The sequence below is a fragment of the Phyllostomus discolor genome, chromosome 4, assembly GCF_004126475.2.
Source record: "Phyllostomus discolor isolate MPI-MPIP mPhyDis1 chromosome 4, mPhyDis1.pri.v3, whole genome shotgun sequence".
Taxonomy (NCBI): domain Eukaryota; kingdom Metazoa; phylum Chordata; class Mammalia; order Chiroptera; family Phyllostomidae; genus Phyllostomus; species Phyllostomus discolor.
The window spans coordinates 45,395,614-45,415,520 of record NC_040906.2 but is presented as its reverse complement, the minus strand read 5'-3'; the positions used below and the strand labels follow the sequence as shown (position 1 = coordinate 45,415,520).

The window sequence follows — 19,907 nt, the reverse complement described above, 5'->3', positions numbered from 1 at the left end:
CCCACTGACTAGTACAGTGAAGTTGTCATTGTTCACATATGTGTATTCCAGTCCACCATCCCTGGCTGCCAGGTTACATCAGCATCACACAAACTGTCCTTGTTATATTAACAATGGCTGGACTTTTTCTGGACAGACCTCATGTATGTATATCCCACCCTGCACCCCAAAGAATTAATTGGCATGTGACAAGTGAAGCAAATGGGCAAGTCCTCGTGACCTAACTACCCCAAAGCACAAATTCAACCAAGCTGACAAAACATTGGTAAGGAGACCCCATGATGTTAACAAGAAAAGAGACAGAGGGTGGGATAAGAATTTGTTACCTGGCCCTGCCTGTCCTCTTGGGGCATGAATAGGCTTTACTTCTTAGTTTCAACATGGGAATAGCAGTTAGGCAAGATATGCAAAATACTTGAAAGCAGACCAAAAGGATAGGAAAGTTAAGAGACTATGTATTCCCTGGGATGCTGTATCTATAAGCTTGTAATAGGCTTATGTCAAAAATTGGAGGAAAGTTAAGAGATTTAATATTTTAATTAAACTAAATATACAGCGCAAAAAGTGTAACTTTTTACTCAACCATACATTTCACATCTTCAGATAACATTCAGTAACTTTTAATATCTACCTGAATATATTATATTTAAATATTTTATTATTTGTAGACAGTCTTACAGCAACATCATTAATTCCTTCCCTTCATCAAAAAACTATAATGAATTATTCTTTCAACTCAAGACTTTATGCTAGTATGACAAGACTATGTTTAAAATCTAAAAACAAATGCATCTCTTATTCACATTTATTTTTTAAAGGAGCCAAAAAGATAATCCCCTTTTTTGAATAATATATTTCAGAAAGGTATAGAACATTCTTCAAAACTGCAGTGATAATTACAATAAAGGATAGAATTCATCTGATGTCACTCCCCCCACCACTCAGATCATACTAAATGCACCTTCTTGGGTTTAATTTCAAATCTCCAAGAAGGATGTAGTCTTAAGAAATTAGAGAGGAATTTAAGCTCCAATTCATAAAACATAATTTTCTCACATGGGACTAATTAGAGATCACATACTACAGAAATCTTTTTAATTAAATACTCTAAAGAAACAACATCTAAAAGAAAAACAGTGGGCAGGAGGCAGCGTGATGACAAACTAGACTCAACAATACAATTATCTGTAGCCTCACTGCACACTTTTCATTTTCCAGGTCTTTGTAAGACATGAAATAAAAACTCTCAATTGTCCAAGAGGTAGATGATGAACCCATTTTTCCAAATGGGAAACTGAGGCACTACTAATATGCCTTACAATCGGCTGCAAAAATAGTCAGCAGCAGAGCCAAGATTAGAAGCAGGAGGAACTGGCTGCAATCGTATACACGGCTGCCCACAACGTGCCGAGGGAACGACAGGAGTAATGTTGGTCTGTGCTCACTGCCTGTGTCCCACCCTGCTCTGTGACCTGCATAGCTGACAGAGGTTTGAAACTCCCCTTAAAGTTGTCGGCACATTTATTCTCCAGTGTCAAACTCTCGAGATCAACAAGAGGAGTGGTTATTTACAGCATTAACCTCAGACTCAGGAATGGAGGCTCCGTTAAAGCCACATCGAACATATTTCAGTAAATGAGATCAAGACATGAAAGACAAAATTAAAGGACACCTAATGCGCAAAAGAAAATTAGAACGTCAGTTCAATAGTTTTACTGTTATTCTACAAAGAGATATTTATGAGTACAATTAAAATTAAATTTTCAAACGTTTGGATTTGAAATTTTACACATCTTTATGCTGTGAGCCTTCATCTGCATGCATGCTCCTAAATTAGGAGGGAATAAACATAGTGTGCTTTTACTGGGTTTTATATTGAACATGTCTCTTTGTAGAATACAAAAAATGTATCCTTATCCACAGCAAATAATTTACCAAGCTCCTCAAATAGGTGAAAGCACTGAAGAAAACTTGCACCAAACAGTGGTACTAGCCAAACAAGCAGTATGGTCAGAATGGAGGGATACTTGGTCGGACGTGCTGCTTTGTCGGAGACGCAGGAAAACAAACAACTGTATTGTCCTTTGGGCTCGTGAGAGTGACGTTCATGGGTGCCAAGCCCAGTTACTGCAGGAGCAGCCAGTACATTAGCGATACACTCACATAGATGACACACAGCGTTATCCAGTTTATTCTTGTGATTGGAGGCCTGCGGTTACCTGTCACATGGAGGATGACACTGGAAGAGAGTTTGCCACTGGAGTTTTGGGCCCAAGCCACATAGAGGCCTGCGTCTGCCCCACATACCTTCGGAATGAACACCGAATGTCGTGTCTCCTTGTGGAAAACCTGTAAGTGTCCGTCTGCAGATAATTTCTGGCCCTTCTTGTACCTGAGGTAGAGAGTCAGTTTTTAAAGTCAGAATCATTGTTTATTCACATCATATCCAATTTCTAAAAACCATTGCACATCAGCCCATCACCACAGCAGTATTCTCTAGTGAGAGCAGGAACTTTGCTGCTACCACAAATGCCAATGGGGCTGTTTATCCTCCGGGCAGAGGTTGGCAGCTGGTGTGCAGAGAAATGCCTGATTGGCTCAGACTATGTTTTTTAAAAATCAATTTTTTGATACCATTTAACAATTGGAATGCTGCATATAAAAATTCAGATATCAGCTACTCTCAAAAAACCAGACCATCTGGTCACACTGGGGCCCCATTTGCTCCTGGCAATTATCTACAATGGGAACTGGCCCCCTCCTATTTGGTCTCCCTTGTTCTTCCAGCTGCTATGGACCAGCAGTCTGGAATCTGCATTGGGTAACACTCATCTGCCCCACTATGTTCATCCCGTAAGACCCACATGCGAGTGCCAACATGCTGTCTTAGAAGGAGGTACTTATAATACAGCATTTCCTACGGAAATGAATTCATTTCATTAATGAATTAATTTCATTAGAAGGAAATGATTTCTAATTATAAAAGGCATTTATGCATTTGGATTATTATTGTTAATGATATTTCTAAAAGCTTTCTGAAAACATGAGTGCTTGGCTGCATCTTTTTAGAAAGCAAATAATTTATTTCGTTTATTCTAGATTCTTATTTATCTATATCCATGTTCTTTATACAAGAAGTGTGACAAACCTGAATTATTTTCTGTTCCCATTGCCTAAGCAATCATTTGTCATTTTTCTGAAGTCCTAACAATGTATGACATCTTGTCAGTTGCTAATGGAGCAAAATTGCAAATCTGAGGCCAAGATACTTTTTTCACTATAGTTCTTCAGTATTATAGTTGCCATAGTTCCTTAGTAATATATTCTAACCAAGTTATTTATTATGTGGACAAAAACAAGAAACACTTCAGACACCATTTTTCTTTAGGGTAAACTGATATTTAATGATGAATTAAATATCCTTTAAATTCATAAATATGAAGTTCTGATCTGTAAAAAACATGCAATTGTAAAAACAACAAAATAAATCAACAGGCATATCAATGGCTGCACTGTAGCAGAAGTGCAGTTTCTTTTCATCAGAGAAACCAGCGCTTTCTCATAAATTCTTCAGGTGACCGATTCACACTTCAAGTACCTTCCGTGTGCACACACAATAACTGGAACCGATAATTTATTATCTACTAAAACATTACTATAAAGAAATGCTATTTTACTTAGTGCAGAAATATAAACTCATTCCCACAAATTTGTAATTTTGCCCTCCAGTAAATCTACTTTAGGATGAAAAAGTTTTTAAATTAATCCAAGAATTGGGAAAGTTAAAACTGCCTTTACAACAACAGAATGTGAATCAAAACTTGTATTCTGCAGTTTACTTTTATAAAACAAATAGTCTAAGAAGAATGTCTCCATAGTGAAATCATATTGTTCACAGGTCAGTTATAACACCTTTCCAAAATGGGTTTGTTACCTGTCACTGGGAGTAACTGTGAAAGAAATATTTTTATTCCATCTCTCACATTGAAGAAAGGTATAAAAAGAAATCTTAGTGAAACAAACAAATTTTGCAAAAGTGACATGAGTGACTATTGGGAAGAGAAAAAAAGCAGAGATAGGTAAATGAAAGAAAAGGGAAAACCCTAAATTCTTATGTTTTTTAATTGAATAAGAGATGTTAAACCAAGAAAATTTCATGCTTATGTAAAAATAAACAATTAGGGGAAAATTTCAACCTATCATCTTTAGAAATGTGGAATGTTAAACTAATAAAAAACAGAACAAGTTGCAATGCCTTTGGAGTTTGTTAAATTATTATTTCATATGGTTATTTTTTTTTCCTTCAGGGTATTAGCCATGCTGCTATTGAAATGAGAGCCGGGGGGTTGAAGCAAGGTTGGGCCATGCAGAGTTGCAGTGTCTCGGGAAATCAATCGGCTATCCCTAAACCTTTCCATTAGTGCACATGAATGACTTGCCCAGTGGTTCAACTTGGTTCTGCTTATGGCTTGTCATTATAGGCTACCCACCATGTCAGTGTAGGCTCTGGAAATCCTGTTACTTCGACTTCCAAAGTCACTGGAGAACCTTCCATGACAGTTACGTTAGACAGGAGCCTGGAGAAATTAGGTGCCTGGCCAGCTAGGCTGACCACACTGTTCTTTGCTGATGTACTTTTAATCTCTTCTCGGGGAACCATTTGCCTCTGATAGGCCCGGCTGGGGCCTAATTGAAACCCCAGGCCCGAGAATGCATCCTGGGAAGCATGCAGCCTATCTTGGGTTTTAGTGACATTATTATCAGCATGCATTTTCTCCTGTGTTTCTAGCAAACTTTCCTGAGCCTGCAGGTGCTGTTGTAAAGCTCTCTCATGCAGTTCACTCGGCATGCTCTCAGGATGTTTAGCACTGATTTTGCTGATGGCAGTACTCTTTTCCAGCAGTCCTCCAGAGGTTAATGGGGGCTCAGCTTTGAACTGGGGGTGAGGCTTCTCAAAATGACTTGAAAATGTTTCTCTCTTATCATCCCAAGTATCAGCAAAAGCAGCAGGTGGTGGAATGCCAGTTTCCTGGGCTTCCTCTGGACAGCTGGCCGCAGTCTGCATCCTGTAGCTGCTTATGTGAAGCCTGAGGGAGGGGCTGGCATGTTCCTCGACTTCCATGTCATATGGGCCGAGGGGGGAATCAGGGCTCCCGGGGAGTGGAGGCAAGGAGATGTCATCAGGTGAGACACACTCATGTTCTTCTCCTGAAAGCATGTCCGCAGGCAGGAGCAGGCCTTGGGCTCCACCCTCCCTGCCAGAGGAGAGCTGCTTCGGGTCCTGAGGAGGCTGGCCCTCTCCTGTTCCGTTGGTGGCCAAAATAGCTGCTGCCTGCGCCTGTTCCTTCAAAACAGAAAAGCCAAAGCTTTGCATTAGTCATTGAGTTTTCTTTCTCCAGGTCTCGGGCTCAGCGTCAGAGACACAATGTGAGAAAAGCTACGGTGAGTTAGAGCTTAGGGCCCTGGGTCAGGCTTTACAGAACTGGGAAACATTTGTCTGTCTCCCCCAGGCACAGTTCCATCCCATGCCAGAGGAACTGGTAAACTGACCTCCTGTAACTGACTGAAATGTGATAGACCTTGCAAAACAGGAGAGAGAAAGGCCTAGTTATCATCTCTAATGGAGGGTTGGACTGGATAAATGTCTTTTCACATCATAATCTGAGGAGTCTCCTTTCACTAGCCAATTCTGCTTTGGGTTATCTGTCTGCACTTCAGCTGAACACAGTTCCTAAACATCAGAGGTTCCCTTGTTAGGTCGTCTCTTGGATTCTACTAGAGCGATCCCTCTCCCTTCTCAGGAAAGCCATTCTTTTTATTTTATTTTTTTACTGTGGTAAAATAGACATAACATTTAGCATGTACCCATTTTTAAGAGTAGAGTTACATGGCAGTAAGTACGTTCACAATATTGTGCCAGCAGCAGCACCCATCATCTCCAGGACTTTTTCATCCTTCGAGGTGAAACTCTGTACCCTTTAAACACTACTTCTCCATTCTCTGTCCCCAAGCCCCGTCCACTTCCTGTCTCTATTTGACTACTCCAGGTATTTCATATAGAGAAAGTTATTTTTAATGACTGGCTTTATTTTCTTAAAGCCCCTTAGCTTTATTCTCACATTGAAAAACATCTACTGAGAGCCTATGATACGCTCAGCACTGTGCTGTGCATCGGAGAGAGAAAATGGTGAGTGAAGGAGGTGCAGTCTCTGACTCCATGGAGACGATAGTCCAGTGGGGGGTGTGGATACTAACAGAACCATTGCACATTGAGACCTGTCACAACAAAACACAGCAAGATACAATAGAGGAACACCCACCAGTTACCTCTCTGTCCCACGTGGGGTGGAAGGCACGCTGGGAGACCATACATAGCATCACATCACCTACCGCTCCCACTGTTCTGTTACCTCTCCTCACTAATCCACATCCATCTCTGGTTTGAGAAGAGGCTCAAACACACCCTCTGACACAGACTCAAAAGAATGTTGAGGCTGAAGGGAGCTCATCGGTCCCAACCTGCTTATTTTACGCATACTTCTTTCTTTGCTTTTCCTCAGCATTTTGGTTGCATTTTTACTCAACTAACAATTACTAGTTTTTCTCCCATTGCTATGCTTGCACATAAGAAAGTTACATCTTGCCTTGACTTTGAGTTTTTTGTTTTAGCATGTAGTCCTGCCCCTGACATACTTTTAAGTGATTTTTGAGAAATAAGTGTGTTTTTAGGTTGCAGATTAGAAGTAGAAATAAAATAGTGCTCCTTCTATGAACCTACAGACGTGACTTGTTCTCAGAGAAATCATAAACCCAGCTCACAGAAAGTGGGTTTTTTTCAGCCATTTAACAGAAGTTTCAATTCTGGGTCTAAAAGCCAAAAGTTAACAGTCCTTCTTACTAAAATCAAATTACTAACTAACTAACTAACTAACTAACTAACATGTATCCAGCAGGGAATGTCTCTCCTTCGTTCAGCTTTTCTATTACAGCTCCGCCCTGCCTCTCTTTTTCTATCTTTCTGAAAGTCGAATGTTTATGTCCCTTTTCCACAGGATGTTGACCCAACTTCCTATCCTATCTACAAATCTCCTCTATGACATCTGGCAGCCTCTGCTTGAACACTTTTCCTGAAGGGGGCTTTCTTCAAAAATAATTTTATGCTTTACTTGTGTTAAGAATATCTTTCCATATTTAGCAAAGACCTGCCTTCCCTCATTATCCACCAATGGATCTGCATTGGCCTCCTTGGAGTGACAGAGATGGCCACCTGCTCTCCTCTTAAAACAGCTCTTCGACTGTTTGGAGAATTGGTCCCACAACCCCTGAGTCTCTTTCTCTGGACTGAAAATCTCCAAGTCTTCTGCCCCGACTCTTGGACCTTCCATCACTCAGATCACCCTTGGGGGTGGGCTGTCCTACTCCTACCGGTCTACAAGCTGCTTCACAGGAAAGCAGGGACATTTGATGAGCTGAGGATCATCCAGGGGCAGGCAACTCCTTGATTACTTCTTTGGGTAACCTATGGTTTTCCAGAGAAGAATAACGTTTTTAAAATGTCTGAAAATTTTCAAAAGGAGAGAGAAACTTGAATAAAAGTTCCAGCTAGTCTCCCCACTCTTCACTCCCTCCTGGAGAAGAGTGGGCTGACTCACTTGAGGGTTTAGAAGAAGAGACTGAACAATCTCAGCTGTCTCTTTGATGTCCTCTCTTCTGGACCTGCCTTCCACCAAATGGGTACATTTACACTGGCCATGAGGCATGAAAAACCTCTGTACAGAAAGTCTGTGGTTGTCTAGCTATGCACCCAAGTGGCTCATAGACAAATCTGCCTAAACCAGAAATGAGGTTTGGGGAGACCCTCTAGATAAGTCCGAGTCAAGTCCTCCAGTCCAGCTTTTACAGGTTACTGATTCCTGACCTCTGTGTCTCACTTTCCGATGGTGCCAAACTCAAGAACGCAATCCAAGAACATTATTTTTCTCTCCCTACAATTTCTAAAGTATAAAAATACTTCCTGCAGAAAATAACACTACCAGTTTACTTCTACTGACAATAATAAGAAGAGAATTTTCCAAAACCTTTTAGAAACTTTCCAACTTATTACTATTCCACATGAACATATTTATTTCCATTATTTGTTTACTTTCCAGAATACAAAGCAGTCAGTAGAAACATCATCTCCTTGATCTATACATGTTTTTATTAAAGTGCCAGTATTAGTTCTTTTTTTGTTATTTTTTTATAAGAACCACATGGGACTGTTGATTCATACTGAGTTTTTAATCAACTAAAAAGCTCCTACTTTCTCTGTCCGTGAATATCATTGATAAAAATGCTGAACATGGCACAGGTTAGGACAAGGCCAGATGTCTCCCGAGGCAAGGCACACTGCCTTCCAGGGTGACATTGAAGAACTACTTGATGCTCTTGGACACAATTATAACCCTGCGAAACTCTCACTCATTCATCTTCTTTCACTTACCATAAGAAAGACACCGTAAGTGTTTTTATCCAATGACTTCCTGAAACCATAATAAATTTTGCCAGTGGCACTAACCTAGAACTGCCCAGGAAATAATCATCTCAGGAAGTAAAATAAGGTGAGTTCAATACAAGTTTTTCTGAGTTAATCAGGTCAGCTTTTGGCATTTCTGCCTTTAACTTCAAGTGAAAATAAGCTTTTAGTTTTTAAATCATTATGGAATTTTATAAAAATTCCTTTTAATTCTCACTGAGTTATACTTTCCTGGGTCTACTAATTTTTCCTTTATGGAAATGGTTTCCAAACCTTCACAAATTCCAGCTATTTTTTTTCACATTTTCCCACCATGAAACCATTTTGCTGTCAGTAAAAAAAAAAAAAAGCATGTATGTATGTGTGCGTGTTTCTAGAAAAAGGTTGTTTAATCTGTGTGTCTCAGCACAAATAGGTCATATTTGCATCAATCTGATAAATTCTGGCAAAAAGGGTGGGAAACTCTGATATAATTCACCACAACACAGCGCACTCTCCACGTGTTTCTCGGACAGCCATGGCTGCTCTTTGTCTTTTTTGCTGATTCCTTTTTCTTTTGCCCCTCTAACTATATACAGAAGATTAAGTTATCAAATCTCTACATAGTTTCCCCTCAAAGGTCTTACCCACTTTCATATCTAATGACCAGTTAATGTTTTTTAATATTATTATTTTTTATCTTCACCTAAGGACATGCTTATTAATTTTAGAGAGAGATGAAGGGAGGGGGAGAGATAGAGAGAGAGAGAGACATTGGTGGGTTGTCTCATGTACACGCCCAATGGGGACCAAACCTACAACCTAGGCATGTGTCCTGACTGGGAATTGAACCCACTACCTTTCTGCTTATGGCATGATGCTCCAACCAACTGAGCCACACCAGCCAGAGCGTGACCAGTTAACTTTTAATTAATCCTAAATCTATAGCCTCAGATCTTATCTCTGCCAGGATTTCTGAACTTCCAGTCCCATTAATAAACATAATCACTTGGATTTACAACCATTGCCATGTAGGCAAACAAAATGAGTCTCTGGGAGACAGAATATAATGATGTTCTTCATCTATTGAACTGAGTGTGAAACACCAATCTGCCAAGTACATAGTGCAGGAAGCCATCCATCTATGTGGCAAATTTAAGAAAATACCACAAGACTTTACCTTCCAAAATATCTCAATAGATAGTCTTAAATAAAATTAAATGAAGCTAAGTAGGAAGTAGCAAAAGAAAGATATTGAACACAGGGCTGGGTCTATGAAAGGCATTTCTAGGATTTGTACGGGGCTTTGGACAGCCAAGGAGTAACTTGGCATCTTTAGGGCACTTAGGTGGACAAGAAAAAAGAGCAAAAGGTGGTAAACAATGCTTTTTCTTCCTAACTTCTTTCAAAGTAAGTGTCTCAGGAACACCTCCCCCTGCCTACCAAGTGATCGGAATTAGAGGAGGAGGAGGATCCAGGGATTGTGCTCACCCCATCTGGTAAGAGCCCTCCCCTGAACTATTTGGTATAAAAGTAATTCTATGCTGTTGCTTTATTAATCTTATGTAGGCACATGAGTGCAAAGAGGAGGAAGGTCTGGCGTGGGAATCTATGCAGCAGTTCCTTGGAGCTCCCTTTGCTCCTGTGGAAAGAGTCACATGGCTGAAATTCAGAGCAACTGGGCTACCTGCCCAGTTCTACCACTACTTTTCTGTGATTTTCAAAGGGAAAAATATTTAATCTCTTTTGGCCTCAGTTTCCTCAACTGTAAAATTAGATTTGATCAGATGATTGTTAAATCCCTTCCAGTACTAGAAGCCTATAACTCTAATTGCTGGCATCACCAGCCTTCATCTTCCGCTGAACAGTTCTGTGCCTTTAGGCGAGTCTCTTAATACTCTGTGCCTCCATTTAGCCTGAGGAGTTTTCACGTATTACTGTGGATTAAGCGTCAGTCCTCACCTTGGGCATAAAATACCATTACTAATCTGTTAGCAGTGCAATGCCATTGCATTGACTGAATTGCCTAATTCTGCCTGCTGCATTTTTGGGTCAGAAAAATGAGAAGCACTTTACTATTTCCAGGAGAAAATCTTGTGATTAACACATTCTTGTAAGAGTTTGGTGGGATTGTTCTTTCTGAGTTATGTCATTTTTCTGAGGAAGGTCAACACGATGTAAGGGTGTCAGAACTGAACTCAGAGATACCTTAACAACCATTTTACCTGCCTGCATAGTATTTTAAGGAGTCATTACATCTGACCTATAATGTAAATGATAGAAATAGTCAGAGATTGAGATGTTTAAAGGTGGAGAGTCCTGCTGCCCTTTAATTTTGCTTTCTGTACCAGCTGTGCCAGAATGTATATGTGAAATTTTGTCAGTGGGTCCTTGACAGCTACAATTGTGGACCTTCACCTTCATCCTAAATAACTGGTGATCGATCATATCTTTTAATTTATATTAAAATAAAAATGACTTTTCAGTGAAAGTAAATCTTGTTTTTTTTATATTGAAAGGAATTTGTTCCTTTAACTTTTCTTCTAAGAAAAAGAATTAAAAGCAAGAAAAACTATTTTGATTAAATATAAATGAGGGTGTTTGCTTTGGTAGCAACAATTTTTGTTTTAATCTTAGCAAATGTGTGGTTAATTATGTAGGGAAATGGGCAGAAATTTAAAAAATATGATGCTGGATTTAGCATCTTTTAGAAACTTAATTAAGAAAATGTGATACATTTAATGTTATTCTTTATTATTTTCTAATAAGTTTTATTTTAATTTTTATTCTTGGTACTTTTAATACATCTATTTGCTTTAAATGATACATTTTTTTATTATTGTTTAACTACAGTTGCCCCCGTTTCCCTCTCACCACTCTCCCCTGCCCACCCACTCCCACCTCCCACTATTTTCTCATAGGTTTTCATCAAAGGTGATTTTTGCTCCCCAGGAGATGTCTGAAAATGTCTAGGGATGTTTTTGGTTGTCATGAGTGGGTAGGGTGGGAGTGGTTACTGCTGGAATCTAGTGACTAGAGGCCAGGAATGCTGCTAAACATCCTATAATGCACAGCACAGCCCAAACAACAAAGAATTCTCTGGGCCAAAATAGAAATAGTACTAAGATTTAAAAACCCTGATTTAGACCAATCAGAGCAACCAAAGACTGAGATGTAAGACTAGGGTCCCACAAGATGACCAAGGTTTGGCGGCTTTGCTGTGCCTCAGGAGAACCAGGGTTTAAGTACCTCAAGGTCACCCCACAATACAAGGCAGCTTGTTCAATGGTTCTTGCTGCCTGGTGGTTATATAATTGAGCTAGATCTTTACATACATTTAACCTGTGGAAGAGGACCTATAAACAAGGTCTAAGAACTGTATTGACCTCAGGGAAAGATAACTGTTTCCCCATGAGATAACTACACAAGTGGAGAAAGTTTTCTAAGTTTCAGGTTACAAAAATATATTTTATTAATTTGGGGCAATTGAGAATAGTGTTGATTCTGCTTGTCCCTTCAGTTCCTTGGGGGAGGGGAGAAAACAGAGGGAGCAGGCAGCTTGGCAAAGCAAAAAGTCCAGAGGTAATTATAGTCCAGCAGCTATGAATAGAGAGTGAGCAACTTAGGCTGAAAATCCAAAATGATGTCATTTAAATAATATGTTTGATATCATGATACATTTGCATTTTGTGGGTATTTGCAGTTTTTCCTACATGCTTAATTTATCTGTAATGCATAGGTTTTAAAGTAATTTCAACATTTCTCCAAATAGTTTAGTATTTCTATTTCGGTTGGGTACTTCATTTTTGTGTCTGGAAATAGCTCAGATTCTATGGGAACAAGATACTATTTCATTTCATGTATTAAGTTTTTCTAATGGGTACTGCAAACAACAAAACCATAGCTTGGTGGTGTAATAAAGAGGAAGAAGTGAAGTCTGAAGTTGGGATTGACTAGAAAAGGACAATGGGAAAGGCAGCTGAAGATAGGACAAACAGAGGTGGTTTGGGGTGACAGCATGGTGTTTGAATGGCTGTCCCATTGTCACTGTACAATGCTGTGGCTCCAGGAGTCATTAGGAGGGGCTCAGAAGGAAACAGCAGAACAAAAGGACTAAGCAAGGGGTAGAACGGCAGTAAGGGATGAGGACACTCCCATTGCATTCACATCAGGAGATTCAATTCAGATACATAAGAGGACTTCAATTCACTTTTTTTTCCAATGCACAGTGACTTGAACCCCCAAGCAGAAGTAATCAGTAGCTGAGGCTACATAGTTTTCTTTACCTTATTCAATTCTTCTTTGGATATTGGATGCTTATTTCTTACTGGTTCTTTCAGTAAGTCAATGCAACTATCATGGAAATCTTCTGAATTCAGATTCCTCTTTAAAACATCTCCCTGCTGTACAAAGAGATAGTTAGTGAGGGTCAGGGCCAGAGAAGTTGGAGGAACATCGCCACATAATCATCACTTGGAAGAAAACAGGCCACTGGCAACTGTTTAGTGAATGCATTCCACATGAAACTGATGTACTCCCACCATGTGACTTATAGAATGATCCCTCCAAGCTCACACTTCCCCTCTGAGAGACCTGAAGATGTACAACATATGTGGGAGGCTTGTTGTGGACAACAGAGAGCAAAGCATCAAAGGAAGCTGCAATTTTCAGGTTGTGTATCAGGAGTTGGGAGAGGAAACAGATCTTCAGGAGGTGAGGTGGAGGTGGGGGAGGAAGTGATAAAGGTGGAAAAAGTGAAGATGTATGGCAAATTCATACGTTACTGGTGGCATTATAAAGGTACATTTATGGAATGCAATATACATATATATTAGAAACACTAACAATTGATATCATTTCATACATCTATGAATTGATAGATGTATGATTGTATACCCATTAGTAATTGTATACCCATTTACCCAAATCTGGAGAGTTTATGCATAGGTAGTAAAACAAGAGAAAGAAAAAGCTATGCACATGAAAAAGCTTATTGTAGTGTCATTTAAAATGGGAAAGAAGTTAAAAAATTTAGATTCTTAGCCAAAGAAAAAAGATAATTTGGCTGAACTAAAAAGGTTAGCAAACTATTTTGAATGAAACTGGTATTCAAATGTATGAAACAGAAATTAATACAGAAAAACAATGGCTGCTCGAAATTCTGCTCTGAACTGGAAGCGCGTCACCTCGTCTCAGTAAGAGCAACAATCTCAGTGATCGGCACGGGGTCTTCACATGCAACCCTACAACCTGGGGTTAGGCTCCCCCATGTCTTCCATCTGACAGATCAGGAAACTGAGACTGGGGATGATTAAACAATTTACTCAATATCAAAAATCCAATAATCTGAAAAGTTGGTGTTTCTAGGCTGCTGTGTCTTACTTTATAGCCTGTGCCCTTAATCACCTCACCATACTCTCCACCTTAAATAATCGGTTCTTTCTTCCAGTTGTAAAAACAGCACTGATCAAACCAGTTTTTGACATGACATAGAAAAAATGTGTGTGTGTGTGTGTGTGTGTGTGTGTGTGTGTGTGTAGTCTTTCTTTTAAGTGGATTTTGCTTAGACATAAACAAATATTTTCTCTATAGCTTTCAGCATTGATTTTGTTTAAAAAAATTTTTTATTGAATGTATCAGAGTGAAATTGGTTAATAAAATTATATAGGTTTCAGGTGTACAATTCTATAATACACTGTCTGTACTCTGTGTGGTGTGTCCACCACCCCAAGTATGGTCTCCTTCTATCACCATTTATCCCCCTTGGCCCTCTTCTACCTCCTCCCACCAACCTTTCCCTCTGATAATCGCCACACTGCTGTCTGTGTCTATGAGTTTTTTTCTGTGCTTCACCTTTTCACCCAGCTTTCCAGCCCCATTCCCTTTTAACTTGTCAGTTTGCTCTCTATAGCTATGAGTCTGTTTCTACTTTGTTAGTTTATTTTGCTCATTAGATTCCACATATGAGTGAAATCATATGGTATTTGTCTTTCACTGCCTGGTTTACTTCACATAGCAAACTTGTCTCCAGATTTATCCATGCTGTGGCAAAAGTTAAGATTTCCTTCTTTTTCTTGCCCAAGTATTATTTCATTGTGTAAATGTACCACAGCTTTTTTATCCACTCATCTACTAATGGGCACTTAGGCTCTTCCAAATCTTGACTATTTTATCAATAAATGATGCTGCAATGAACATAAGGGTGCTTATGTCCTTTTGAATTAGTGTTTTGGATATATTCCCAGAAGTGGAATTTCTGGGTCACAGGGCAGTTCCACAGGGGATGCACCAATTTGCATGATCAGTTGTATTTTTATTCACCAATAATGAACTATCAGAAAGGGAAACTAAGAAAACAATCCCATTTACAATTGCATAAAAAAATACCTAGGAGTAAATTTAACCAAGGATGTAAAAGACCTATACTCAGGGAACTATAAGATACTGAAGAAAGAAATTAAAGAAGACACAAATAAGTGGAAGTAAATGATGTGTTCATGGACAGAAAGAATTAACATCATTAAAATCTCTATACTACCCAAAGCAATCTATAGATTCAATGCAATTCCTGTCAAGATACCAAGAGCATATTTCACAGAACTAGCACAAATATTCCAAAAACTTATATGCAGCCACAAAAGACCCCAATAGCCATAAGAATCTTGAGAAAGAAATTTGGAGGAATCACACTGCCTGCTATCAAACTATATTACAAAGCCACAGTAATCAAAATAGCATTGATTTATTCCATGAATGATGACAATGATCAGTTTAACATTTCCATGAAGTTAAGTGTTCAAGGAATATAGTATCGGAAGATTAGTTCTACTTTCTCTGGGGCCACAATTTGGAGCGGGGGGAAACTTACATTCATTATTTATGAACAAAAACATAAGGCTACTTAATACAGACTTTAGTTTGACTTGAATGGCACACATTTATCCATTAGGATATGATGCATTAAAATGTAAACAAGACAACTTAACTTGTGTTCAGCCGTCATTCTCAGCAAAGTTTTTTCTCGGCAGTGGTGGGAAAGAAACAGAGTTAATGATCAGAAACACCCAGATAATTATGTTATAAAGCTGTGAAACAAATGTGCACACCATGTCCCTTGAGAACTTCCTTTAGAACATCTTTGCACCAGAAGACATTTGATCAACACATTTTTTATTTGTGTCACTTTATAGTACATATTCTGAGAAGACATTACCTTCAGCTTTTCTTCAAGCTCTGTGAGAGAAGCACATAATTCAGTAATAGATTCAAGAACTTCTTTGTGTTTGGCCACTATTTTTTCAGCATATTTCTGCCCTTCTTCAAAACCTGGGAAGAAGAATGAATAAAATTGTTTTTAAAGGTCAACTGCTTGGCAGAAAAAAATAATTAATTCATGTCCCCAGTGTCTAGTGTAAGGGCTGGTAGATAGTAACTGCTTGATAAATACACGTTGAACAGATCAATAAATGAAGGCATTTTTTTGAGAACAAAATATTCTAGAAAAATGCTTGCATTTGCTGTACCATGTCTCTTTTGTGAAACCTAAATAATGTTGCTGTATTAATATTCTTAAAGCTCAATTCTAATCATTTTTCTCTTGTTCAGAACATTCAGAGGTTCTTGGCTATGTAGAAAAGTATGTGTTCAAGGCCTTCCATAATTAGTTTTAACTTGCTTCTATCAAATGTGAATTACCCTAATTCTCTCACATATGTAATCTCTGGCCAAACTGAACAAGCCACTCTTCCCTCGAAATCTTCACAGCCACTGGCGGTCTTTCCTGTACTGGGTTACCCTCCCCCAATTCCCTGGTTTCGCTGTCAAAATCCTACTTACTTTTCAAGCTTTACCTTAAATGACAAAGTCTTTGTGAAAATGTTTATAATCTTTCCAAACTGGATTTTATCTCCCCCTATTGGAATAATAATAAAAAGCTCTACCATGTAGTGAGTGCATAGGCATTTAATATGCATTGTCCAATGTAATCCACTTCAAGTAGGTTCTTTTGCATTTTACAAATGAGGAACTGGAGGCTCAAAAGAGCTTCTTGAGGTAACCCAGACAATAACTGGAGGACCAGGGATTTGAATCTGGACTATTAGAATCCAAAGTTTAGGTTAAACTGTATTGTACCTTGTTATGGGCTGAATTGTGTACTTCCCAAAATTCATATGCTGAAGTCCCAATCCTCAATATCTTAGAATGTAACCGTTTTTGTACATAAGGTTTCCTTTTTTAAAAAATATATTTTATTGATTATGCCATTACAGTTGTTCCATTACACCCCCTTCATTCCCCTCTACCCTGTACACCCTCTCCCACCCACATTCCCCCTTTAATTCATGTACATGTGTCCTAAGTTCTTTAGCTTCTACCTTTCTCATACTATTCTTACCCTCCCCCTGTCTATTTTCTACCTACAATCTATGCTACTCATTCTCTGTACCTTTTCCCCCTCTCCCCCTCCCACTCCCCTGCTGCTAACCCTCCATGTGATCTCCATTTCTGTGGTTCTGCTCCTGTTCTAGTTGTTTGCTTAGTTTGTTTTTTTTTAAAATACATATTCACTTTTTTTAAAAGATTTTATTTACTTTTAGAGAGAGGAAGGGAGGGAGAAACAGAGAGAGAGAAACATCAATGTGTGGTTGCCTCTCATGTGGCCCCCAATGGGGATGTGGCCTGCAACCCAGTCATGTGCCCTGACTGGGAATCGAACCTGTGATGCCTTGATTCACAGCGCACGCTCAATCCACTGAGCTACACCAGCCAGGGCATGCTTTTGTTTTTGTTTTAGGTGTGGTTGTTAATAATTGTGAGTTTGCTGTCTGTACATAAGGTTTTCAAAGTGGTAATTAAGTTAAAAAGAGGACATCAAGGTGGGGCTCTCTTCCAAAATGACTGGTGTCCTTGTAAGAACTGGGAGAGACAACAGGGCTATGAGTGCCCAGAGAGGGGTCCATGTGAAGGGGCAGCAAGGGGGTGGCCATCTGTAGGCCCAGGAGAGAAGCTGCAGGAGAAGCCAATGCTGACAGTACCCTGATCTTGGACTTCCAGCCTCCTGAACTGGAGGAAATGAATCCCTGTTGTTTAAGCTACCTGTCTGCAGCATTTTGCTGTGGCAGCCCGAGCAAACTAATATACACATTTTATACCTTTCTAGCTGCATTTGTCATATCGTGATTTCTCAGCTTAGACTGTGGATTCCTCAATGAAGTTACTAGCTTTTATTTGTCTATATCAGTTACAGCTCCTAGTATATACTAGTTACTCAAAAAAATCTTTGAGATAAATTCACTTGCATTAAAATCTGGGCTCAGTAATGCTTGGTGGCAGGCAAGAGTTGATATAATATTCCTAAAGTATCTTACTCAATGCAAATTTTTAAGAATGAATAACTTCCATACTAAACAGAAAAAGACTCATGCTGTTTATATATTCACTCAATGGTTCATATTTTCATCAAATATTTGTTAAGCACTTAGTATATACCATGAAGCAGTAAACTAATGGGCAAAATCCCTTTTCTAATCAAGTTTACATTTGGTGAGGAAAAGCAGAAAACAGACAAATAACTATAATTTGTTGGTTGATGATAAGGATCAGGAACACAGACCCAAGCAGGACACAGAGTCATGCACGCTGGGAGGGGGAGGAGTCTTCGTGAGTATGCACCATGTCTAAAATTGAGTAGACACCGAATACAGTGATAAAATATACTTCCCATTCCCTTAATGAGCTTATGGTCAGTAGGGAAGATACAAATAAACAGGCAATTATGCAGAAGTGTGAAAAATATAATAATAGAAGAAACTATACATAAGGCTATGAGAATAGAGTGCTCCAAAATTTAGTGGTGCAACTTATATAATAACAACAGCAAGCATGCATCCTCACATTAGCTTTCATTAATTTTTCTATCTATATTTTGTTATTGTATGTTTATATTCTTTATTGGAGGAAATTATTAATAATTCATACTCAATAATTTGATATTAATACAGTATATACTGTCCTACAAATTTCTAGAGAAAATGTCCATCTGGCAGCAGCTGTGGCAGCCAAAGGAAGCATTCTGTACCACCATTGCTATCTTCTTTTTGGGCTGAATCTGTCTGGTCACTGGGAGTAAGTCTTTGTCTCCTAAGTAATAATATCAGGGAATTCATGAAACTTATTCCTTAGCACCCTCAAGGACAGCCATTACCCAGGGGGCTTCTTAAATGGGGGCCTCCTTTACATAGAAGGACTTCTCAGGTAATACAGCTAACAACTCACCTTTCCTAGTCATGGAGCAGAGGAAAGTAGAACCCATGAGATGTTCCTTTTAGCTTTCCCATTAATTCCACAAGCTACAGGAAGGCAAGAGAAAGTTTTCCAGCTCTTTCTTATATCCATGAACCATAACTCTCATAGACACGAGAAAGCTATAGATGTCTGTCTTAGCTTGATACTTAAAGTATTATGGGAATTTTGTATGTTTTTCAAGGAATTACGCTAGCGGAAATTAGATTTTTTTTTTTTGTCTACATAAGCTGAGTATTGTCCTAGTTTATTACCCTGGAGATGGTCAGCAAGAATGGAGGAGACAAGGAGATGGAGAAGGAGGGTTTACATGAAGTAGTTAAAAATCTGTAGGCTTCATCTGCAGACAGAAATTCCTTCCTCTGTTCCCTAGTGTTTACTTTTGCTGGTTGTGGGCTCTTATCTTGAGCCTTTTCCCCAAATAGGTTGGCATAGAGAGGACTCAGAGGGCTTGCCATGCTCTGCCTTCTGCTGGGTTAGGTTCAGTTAGCTTTGTTTCATGGGGAATCACTGCATATTTTAGAAAAGACCTCACCATATAATCGCTGAGCAAGGTCACTGATCTCCTGAATCCTTTCTTCTTGCTGAGGCACAGAAGGTGTGATAAACTTATTGAACTGCTGGTGGAGAATTTCCACAGCTTCTTTTGTCTGGCATTCTGTGGAATATTTTCCAACTCTTACAACTGTGGCACTTGCATCTTCACACCAAAAGTGACACTAAATTAAAATGGAACAAGACATAGATTAAAGAGACACCATCACTTTAATGTTTTTCATTTTGCCCACTGAAGTATCAAATTATAATGTCCTCAAACTTTATATTCACATTAGTTTGAACTCTCGAAGTTTTAATAAAAAAATATCAAAACATGAGCATATACTTTGCACTTGGATATTAGAGTCAGATAAGAAAGAAAGTAGCATATGGAAATTTGTTCGATTTTCCTGCCTGCTTAGATTTGCCTGAAGCATAATTAAAGGAAGGATATTGCATACGTGTGAGAACAGGCAGTACAAAAAAGAATATGGCACTAAAAAGAATCCAAATATAAGCTAAGAGGAAATAAAAAAGTCCAGACACACACAATCCAGCCTAATTAGTTTAAATC

The 19,907-nt window shown here is 38.9% G+C and overlaps 1 protein-coding gene across 3 annotated transcripts in view; it reads right to left on the bottom strand.

The window, feature by feature from the left end:
• Positions 1-451: 451 nt before the first annotated feature.
• Positions 452-19,907, bottom strand: part of CCDC141 (coiled-coil domain containing 141) — a 168,323-nt gene continuing 148,867 nt past the window's right edge. For 2 of the 3 annotated variants that reach the window (XM_028510931.2, XM_036023236.1), the window contains 5 exons: positions 19,332-19,515; positions 15,708-15,820; positions 12,781-12,897; positions 4,491-5,344; positions 452-2,392 (listed from right to left, as the gene is read on the bottom strand). In XM_028510931.2, the coding sequence (XP_028366732.1) occupies positions 2,125-2,392; positions 4,491-5,344; positions 12,781-12,897; positions 15,708-15,820; positions 19,332-19,515 (1,536 nt within the window). In that variant the 3' untranslated portion in view covers positions 452-2,124. The remainder of the gene's footprint in view (positions 2,393-4,490; positions 5,345-12,780; positions 12,898-15,707; positions 15,821-19,331; positions 19,516-19,907) is intronic. The other variant, XM_036023235.1, reaches the window with a different exon arrangement.